The 9,324-nt window shown below is 46.9% G+C and overlaps 1 protein-coding gene across 1 annotated transcript in view; it reads left to right on the forward strand.

Moving 5' to 3' along the window:
* The window catches only part of ripk1l (receptor (TNFRSF)-interacting serine-threonine kinase 1, like), a 48,276-nt gene extending 43,058 nt beyond the window's left edge, over positions 1 to 5,218 (forward strand). Inside the window, exons 10-13 of the mRNA XM_078198955.1 lie at positions 559 to 1,143; positions 2,093 to 2,194; positions 3,555 to 3,710; positions 4,797 to 5,218. Of these exons, the coding sequence (XP_078055081.1) occupies positions 559 to 1,143; positions 2,093 to 2,194; positions 3,555 to 3,710; positions 4,797 to 5,077 (1,124 nt within the window). The 3' untranslated portion in view covers positions 5,078 to 5,218. The remainder of the gene's footprint in view (positions 1 to 558; positions 1,144 to 2,092; positions 2,195 to 3,554; positions 3,711 to 4,796) is intronic.
* The last annotated feature ends 4,106 nt before the right edge of the window (positions 5,219 to 9,324 follow it).

Here is a 9,324-nt window from a genome sequence, read left to right on the forward strand (position 1 = left end):
AGAACAACCCCAGTTTACCCAATCTCTCCTCATAACTAAGCCCCTCCATACCAGGTAACATCCTGGTAAACCTCCTCTGTACTCTCTCCAAAGCCTCCACGTCCTTCTGGTAGTGTGGCGACCAGAACTGGACGCAGTATTCCAGATGCGGCCGAACCAACGTTCTATACATCTGCAACATCAGACCCCAACTCTTATACTCTATGCCCCGTCCTATAAAGGCAAGCATGCCATATGCCTTCTTCACCGCCTTCTCCACCTGTGACATCACTTTCAAGGATCTGTGGACTTGCACACCCAGGTCCCTCTGCGTATCTACACCCTTTATGGTTCTGCCATTTATCGTATAGCTCCTCCCTACATTATTTCTACCAAAATAACCAAATTATTGTCTCAATGTTGAGGTTCCAAAGCCTGAAGGAGAGGAATAAAGGTAACTGAGAGACAAACCTCAGCGTAGAACTCTTCTCGTTATAACATCAAACAAATCAGTGGGACACATTTGTTATTTACAGAAAGAAACTTCAGTTGCAGTAATGATATTTTCTAACTTTGCAGATGATCCGAATTCCCTACATAGCTCACAAGGAGTTCCTGCCAACGGCAACACTCTGGAGGTAGCGTTCTCATCCTGTAAGCTCAGTGAACCTGCCGTGTGTGAGCCAGACAGCGCGGTGTGGCACGATGAAGATGATGATACAGTGGTGAGACGGAAACTCGCCGAGGAGATGAACTACCACCTGACAGGCAGTCGTCTGGACGCTTCTCAGAGTAAGATCGAGCAGATCAGGTTGGAAAGGAGCAAGAGAGTTTCCAACGAGCCGGTTTTCTCCAAGCCACTCCCTTTCCCGGTGTCTGCTGCTCCTCCCCTTGCCGCACAGTCGGTGGACCTGTACGGCTCCCAGGATTTGAACTTCCACCAGGAGCTCCGCGGAATGGGAGACACGTCGGCAAGTTACCGCAGCCGCTCAAAGCCCGTCGAGGAAGAAACCGGCTGGCAAGGTGCAAGTGAAATAATCCCAACCGGAAACCCCACTGGACTCGCAGGGCTGCCCTACAGAACTCCAGGCTTTATTCCTGTTACAGAGACTGGTAACCCACATACAAGACGACCCAGTAGCTGGACTCCATATTGGCAGACAGGTAACGGGCTGTTTTATTTATTACTTTCTGAGAGTAGCCTTTTGAAGGCAGTTTATTCCATTCCTAACCTACTGTCCTGCCTGTTAAAAATCCTCCTCTGGTCAGAGCACTGGACCAATCCGTTCTGAAGACGGCATTGACAGCAATGTGACTGATTGCTCATATCTGAGGGTTCCATGCAGTAATCATCGGATCCCTACAGTATAGCAGGAGGCCAATCGGCCCATCGAGTCTGCAATCCCACCTTAGGCCCTATCCCCATAAACCCAGATACTTGCCCTTCTAGTCCCCCTAACCCACACATCTTGGGACACTAAGGGACAATTTAGCACGGCCAATCCATTGTACCTGCACACCTTTGGACTGTGGGAGGAAACCGGAGCACCCGGAGGAAACCCGCGCAGACATGGGGAGAATGTGCAAACTCCACACAGACAGTGACCCAAGCCAGGAATCGAACCCAGGTCCCTGCAGCTGTGAGGCAGCAGTGCTAACCACGCTGCTCTTCTATTGGTGCTGCAGAAGTCTCTACTTTACAATTTCAAAGATAATGCCACATACAAAGGTAAAATGCAGCAAATTTATTCAGGCTTATGAGCAAGCGTAGGCCACTCGGCCCTTTGTGGGGTTGCTCCCCCACTCAATGAGAGCATGGCTAGTCGATTGTAACCTTTTCCTGTCCTGCCTGGAATCGTAGCGGGCCGGACAGGTCCATGCAAAGGTCCGTTGACCTTGGGCGGGATTTTCCGGTCTTGGGGTGAGTGTGGCCGGAAAGTCCCGCTCTTGATGTTTATTAGTGGCAAAGTCTCGGAACCAAAACTCTATTTTCCAATTGCCGGTTGACATTAACTTCCACTTTGTTGAGCGTTGTTCCTCAGAATGGAAACTGCCACTCTTCCAACATCATCCAGTCTTTGTAATTATTGTTGTTGTTTCCTGTTTTGTTCAGAGAATAAGAATGAAGTTGGAAAATATATTGGGAATGTTGTTTTGAATCAGCCAAGCCAGCCTGTGCCAAGAGAAGCCAACAACTTCAGATATCTCGGTCAAGGTAAGGCTTTGTCTCAGCTGGGAGTCACTCACCATCCCGCTCGGGAGCTGAAGCCACAATGCACCCACTGGGAGAAATTATTCTGTGTTCGATATTGACTGTTCTGGCAGAATGTGAAAAGCATTTTGCCCGACTGTAAACTTTTGATTAATAGAATCATAGAATCCATACAATGCAGAAGGAGGCCATTCAGCCCATCGAGTCTGTACTGACCGCAATCCCACCCAGGCCCTATTCCCGTAACCCTACATATTTGCCCTGCTAACCCCCCCCTGACACTAGGGTTAATTTAGCATAGCCAATCAACCTAACTTGAACATCTTTAGACTGTGGAAAAAAACCGGAGCACCCGGAGGAAACCCACGCAGACACGGAGAGAATGTGCAGACTCCACACAGACAGTGACCCAAGCCAGGAATCGAACCCGGGTCCCTGGCGCTGAGAGGCAGCAGTGCTAGCCACCGTGCCGCCCATTCAGACTTTTCTTGTGCGATGATGTACAGTGTGTTAAGAAACAAATTTTGATCTGGGACTGTCCAAAACGACACGCTCTGGACTGTACAATTAGCAAACAATATCTGATGGAGGCTAAGCCAAGAGGGAGGATGCTCTTGTGCTTCTCTGAACCTGATTAAAGAGAAGCGTTGGCAGAGGTCTGGAACTGGGATTGTACAGGAGTGCCTGTGGAATTTTAGGATTCATGTCATTTTACGTACCATGTAAAGATTATGTACCATCCAACTCGAGAACAGCTTCTTCCCTGCTGCCATCAGACTTTTGAATGGACTTACCTTGCATTAAGCTGATCTTTCTCTTCACCCTATCTGTAACTGTAACACTACAATCTGCACCCTCTCCTTTCCTTCTCCCCTATGTACTCTACGAATGATATGTTTTGTCTGAAGAGCGGGCAAGAAACAATACTTTTCACTGTATCCCGATTATTATTGTCACATGTAAATCAAATCATATCTAATCATTTAAGGAAAATGGTTCCCAGTTGAGCAATTTTTAAAAATTCTCATCCTTGTTTTCAAACCTCGCCAGGGCCTCACAGCTCCCCATCTCTGAATCCTCCTTCAGCCCGACAACTGTTCGGATACCTTCTGCTTTTCCTTTATTCTTTCACGGGGTGTGGGTGTCGCTGCCAAGGCCAACACATTAATTCTCCAAGAAAGTGGCCCCTGGGTGGAACTGTGGCATGAAAGTTGGCGTGCTGTGCCACTGGGGGCTAAAAAATATTGCCCAAAGTGCCTGATTAATCTAAAGCAATTGCATGGACAAGTTGGTTTGTCACTTAACTATGTGTTTCTCGGAGAGGTTTTATGTTCTTAAATCTTAATGATATATATTTCTTCAGAGAGTCCATCAAGCATCTGCGTATCAGAAGCCAAGGGAGTGCAGATTGGCAACTATAACACTATGAATATCGGAAAACAGGTTTTCAACACAAGAAGACAGAAGGACTCCAAAGTTGGCAGCCAACCACTAAATGCCCAGCACCCGCCGATTTTTGGTAAGTCAGAATTTTAAATATGCGTAAAAGTCAATGAGCTGCTTATAGATGTTGTGGGAAAATTAACACGAGTAAATCGACAATGACCTAGAATTGCTGGCCAATTGAAGTCCTTATCCGACTCCCTTGTAGCTGAACCCATCCGCTATCTAGTTAGAATGTGAGCTATCCTTTCCCCTGGGCCTGCTCCAGCTGATTTATGTCCACTGACTCACCATGTGCTGATCTTCCCTCGGGTAGCGCCCAACCCCAGCCCCGGCCTCGGTTAGCGGCCCCCCCACCCCACCCCACCACCCCCCCGCCGCCACCACCGCCTGGGTTAGTGGCCCCACCGCCTCCTATACCTGATGTCATAGAATCCCTACAGTACTGAAGGAGGCCATTCGGCCCATCGAGCCTGCACTGACAACAATCCCACCCAGGCCCTATCCCCATAACCCCACATATTTATCCTGCTAATCTCCCTGACACTAAGGGGCAATTTAGCATGGCCAATGCACCTAACTAGCATGTCTTTCGGAGGAAACCGGAGCACCCGGGGGGAAACCCACGCAGACACGGGGAGAACGTGCAAACTCCACACAGACAGTGACCCGAGCTGGGAATCGAACCCGGGTCCCTGGTCTGTGAGGCAGCAATGCCCGGATCTCATCCCGTACGGGCCCTCACTTAGCTGTTGTTTTCGGTCAGCACGGTGGCAATGTTGGCGTTTATTGCCCATCCCTAATTGCCCTTGAACTGAGTGAGAGCGGTTAAGAGTCAAGCTTTGGGTCTGGAGTCACGTGTAGACCAGATCGGGTAAAGGGAGTTAGTGAACCAGATGGGGTTTTACGATAATGGTCGCCATTATGTGACTAGTTTTATATTTCAGATTTATTAATTGAGTTTAAAATTTACCAGTGGCTGTGGTGGGATTTGAACCTGTGTCCCCAGAGTAGTAACCTGGGCCTCTGGGTTACTAATCTGGTGGCAGTACCACTCCACCACCATCTCCCTCGTGTGGGGTGAATGCTACTTCCTATGGTTTTGCCTCTATTTTGTTGATTGCCATTGAAGAATGTGATTGAATTTTTACTCTATCCTCAGATAATAATAACCCGGTGAAAGAATCCCATCTGGATCTCTTGCGAGCGGAACTTGGGAAAGATTGGAAACACTGTGCTCGTAAGCTGGGCTTCAGGGAGTCCGAGATCGATGAGATCGATCATGACTACGAAAGAGACGGACTGAAAGAGAAAGTCTTCAAGATGCTGCACAAGTGGCAAATGAAGGAAGGATCTAAAGGTGCTACGGTCAGGAAGCTGGCTCAGGCTCTTCATGGTTGCAACAGATCAGACATGATTCTCAGTTTACAGAACTGCATCTGAGCCTATTCCGCTTCCAGGTTTAAAAAAAAAAGCTGAACTTGACATCTTTGTGGCCTTGATGTCCTGAGAGGAGCTTCTGACCACGCACCTCACCGTTACGGAGACCACCCTCCTGTAGCATTCCCTGACTCTGCTCCTCCCTCAGCCCACTTGCTGCTGAAACGGTCGCCCACGTCCTCGTCCCTCACCACGCTCGACTCTTCCAGCACCTCTGGCCGGCCTCCCACACTCTGGAAGAGGACCGAAATTCGAACTCGCGCCAAGTTCCGTCCCCCTTCCACCTCCCCCCTGCGAATCTGCTGACCCACACTTGTTTCCGGGTCACTTTTCAAACTCTCGTGTACTTTCTTTCAAATCGCTCCGTGGCCCCGGGGATGAGTAAATTCCTCCAGCTCTGCACCTCTCTAAGATCCCTGGGCTGGGCCAGTTCTGGCCACTCGTACGCCCCTGACTTTAATTGTTCTGCCTTTGCAAGCTGCGACTTCAGCTGCCAGGGTCCCGAGCTCTGCAATTCCCTCCATAAACTTTACTGCCCCTCTATCTCTCATTTACGACCCTCAAAACCCTCATTTTTGACCCTCCACCCTAATATTATGTGGCTTGGCACCAAAGTTTATTTGATAATGCTCCTGCGAAGTACCTTGGGGCATTTGACTACCTTTAAAGGCGCTAAATAAATGCACAGTGTTGTTGCAAGATGGCTGGCAGAGTTCACAGACAAATGGTCATACGTCACTTCAAGATTCAACATTGCCTCGCTTTTCTGGTATCTAAACTCCTTAAGGTTTGGAACAATGAATATTTCTTCAATGGATTTAAAATGGAGGAATGGGGAACAGTTTGATTCTCTTCTGCGGGTCACAGAGGTGGACACTTGGTTATATTCTTTCGGTCTGGCCTCGCCATGTAGGACGGTGCCACCCCAACTTAACATGAACTGACAAGGTTCTGTGCTGTCAATATGTAGCTGACGAGTGCTCAGGAAGAATATGGCTTCTGACCTTAGTCTGGGCCAGTTCTGGGCCCAGGCTTGGCTCACCCCTCAGTGACACAGGCCTAAATCGATAGGCCAGAGGGCAGCTCAGATATGGACCTCATCAAGATCTTCTGGGCACCCTGACCTTCCCCGGGATTGAGTATGAGGCTGCGTGTTTCATTGGCAGCGGCAGGCCTGGATAGAGGGCTCACTGAGGAGGGAGGGTCGATGGCTAGTACCATGGTGTCAGGGGTTAACATTCCTGCCCCTCCCTGTTCCGAAGAAAGGTATATTTTTTTAAATATAATTTTTAAAAATAAATTTATCCACAATCGGGGACTGTTGAATGTTAGAACATAAGAAATAGTAGGCCATTCTCCAGCCTGCTCCATTATTCAGTAAGATCATGGCTGAACTTCTACTTCTGGTCCACTTCACTGTCCAATCCTTTACAATCCTGCCCTGCCTGATGTTGTAAAGATGTGGAGATGCCGGCGTTGGACTGGGGTAAACACTGTAAGAAGTCTAACAACAGCAGGTTAAAGTCCAACAGGTTTATTTGTTAGCAAAAGCCACTAGCTTTTGGAACAGGCTGTTCCTTCGTCAGGTGGGTGGGAGTTCTGATCACAAACAGGGCACACCAAGACACAAACTCAATTTACATGAATAATGATTGGAATGTGAGTCTTCACTGCTAATCAAGTCTTAATCATTATTCATGTAAATTGAGTTTGTGTCTTTGTGCCCTGTTTGTGATCAGAACTCCCACCCACCTGACGAAGGAACAGCCTGTTCCGAAAGCTAGTGGCTTTTGCTACCAAATAAACCCTGTTGGACTTTAACCTGCTGTTGTTGGACTTTAACCTGCTGTTGTTAGACTGCTTACTGATGTTGTAAAGCCAGTGTTGTTAAGGGCCTTCAACAGGAACTAGGCGTCTAATGGGGCTGGGAGCCCTTGGGCAAATGGTCACTATGAATCTAGCAATGGGGCCAAGGCTACTTCTTCAATAACTCGCCAATTGCTGGGATTTTCTGGCCCTGCCCTGGCAGATTCCGCTACGGCAAATGCGGCCAGCCAGCCAAAGGTCTGTTGACATCGGCAGGACCGGAAAATCCCATCAGCAGACAGGACTGGAAAATCCCGCCGACTCGCGTGTTAGTCCATTTACCCTTCTCACGACGAAGCTGGTGACTGGAGTGTGAATCTCTGGAATAGAAACGGAAAATGCTGGAAAAACTCAGCAGGTCTGGCAGCTTCTGTGGAGAGAGAAATAGAGTTAACCTTTCGAGTCCAATCTGACTCTTACTGATGATCTGGAGTTCTCTACCTCAGGGGGCTGTGGATACTCATTTGTTGGGTATATTCAGGACGGAGATGAATAGATTTTTGGATTCTAAGGGAATGAAGGGGTTGGGTTGGAAAGTGGAGTTCAGATTAATGAGGCTGTATTGCCCACTCCTGCACCTTGTTATGGCAACCACATGAACTTGTGTTTTTACATATTGTATATGCACCATCCTCGATTTACCTGCCTTTTTAACAGTCTCTGCATTCCTTAAAGTATTTTCAATTGTTTGAAGTACTTTAAGACCTTTTAACGTGATGGGGCATTTTATTAAACATTGTTGCTAATTTACACAATAATAATGTGATATAATGTGTATTTCTACCAATGTTACATTGGAAGGTAGCTGCTAATTTTAATGAGTCTCGCTGCTGTCGTAGTTTGTTTGGTTTAAAGTTCCACTCCATAAGAACATCTGACCCAAGGTTCTTGCTCTCAAACTGAATGCTAAATTCTACCATGTTATGGTCACACTTTCCTCGGGGACCTTTTATTCTGAGATTGTTTGTTTATTAAACCTGCCTCATTCCATATTAAGAGTTTTAACAACACCAGGTTGAACTGTGTTCACGCCAGTCCAACGCCGGCATCTCCACATCAATCCATATTACCAGATCCAAAATAGCCTAACCCTTGGTTGTATCCACAACACGTTGTAGGAACAGAAGTAGGCCATTCGGTCCATTGAGTCTGTTCCACCATTCAATGAGATCATGACTGATCTGATGCCAGGGCTATGGGCCAAGTGTTGGATTAGGTGGGAATTCAGGTGTTTCAAATGTGTCGGTGTGGACTCGATGGGCTGAAGGGCCTCTTCTGCGCTGTATGATTCTATGATAATCCTCCAGTCCAATTTCCCACCATATCCCCATAACCCTCGATACCCTCACTGGTTGAAAAACTGTCTCTGCCCTGAATGTACTTAACGACCCAGCCTCTTTAAGCCCTCTGCGGTAAAGAATTCCACAGCAGTGGAGTTTAAAACCATCTGGCTCCACTCAGGCCAGCAATCGAAAGACCCGGGGCTGACCCACAACCTGTAGCTGCTGAATGGCATTTTGAACACACTGTAAATAAAGGGTGATTGGTGACAGAATACTGGCCTCGGTAAGGTTATTACACAGTAACCTTTTGTGTGGTACTTTACTAAACACATTTTGGAAATCCAAGTACATTACAACTACTGATTCCCCTTTATCCATCCTGCCCATGCCCACCACAAAGAATTCTGATAAATTTGTCAGACTAGATTTTCCCTTCATGAAGCCATGCTGACTCTGTTTGATTACATTGTGTATTTCTCAATGCTCTGCTATTACCTGCTTTATAATGGACTCTTAACATTCATAGAAATCATAGAAACCCTACAGAAGGAGGCCATTCAGCCCATCGAGTCTGCACCGACCACATTGCCTCAATGACATGTTAATTGGCTTATAGTTATCTGTTTTTTTCTCCCTTTTTGAATAAGGGTGTTACATTGGCAGTTTACCAATCTTCTGCGGCTTTTCCAGAATTTAATGATTCATGGAAGATTACTACCTACGTATCCACTATCTCTGTAGTTACTTCCTTTAATATCCTGGGATGCAACCCATCAAGTCCAGGGTACTTATTGACCTTTAGCCCCATTAGTTTCCCTAGTATCTTCTTTCTAGTGATAGCTATTTATTTCCTAACCTCCCCCCCAACCCCAGCCTTTGCCCCTTGATTAATTAGTATTTTTGTTATTAGTGTTTTCCACCATGAAGACTGATGCAAGGTATTTATTTAATTCCTCTGCCTTTTCCTGGTACCCCATTATTATTCCCCTAATCTCGTTCTCTAAGGGACCTATGTTCACTTTGTTTGAAAGTTTAAAGATTATTTATTAGTGTCACAAGTAGGCTTACATTAACACTGCAATGAAGTTACTGTGAAAATCC

Source organism: Mustelus asterias, chromosome 2 (genome assembly GCF_964213995.1).
Source record: "Mustelus asterias chromosome 2, sMusAst1.hap1.1, whole genome shotgun sequence".
Lineage (NCBI taxonomy): Eukaryota > Metazoa > Chordata > Chondrichthyes > Carcharhiniformes > Triakidae > Mustelus > Mustelus asterias.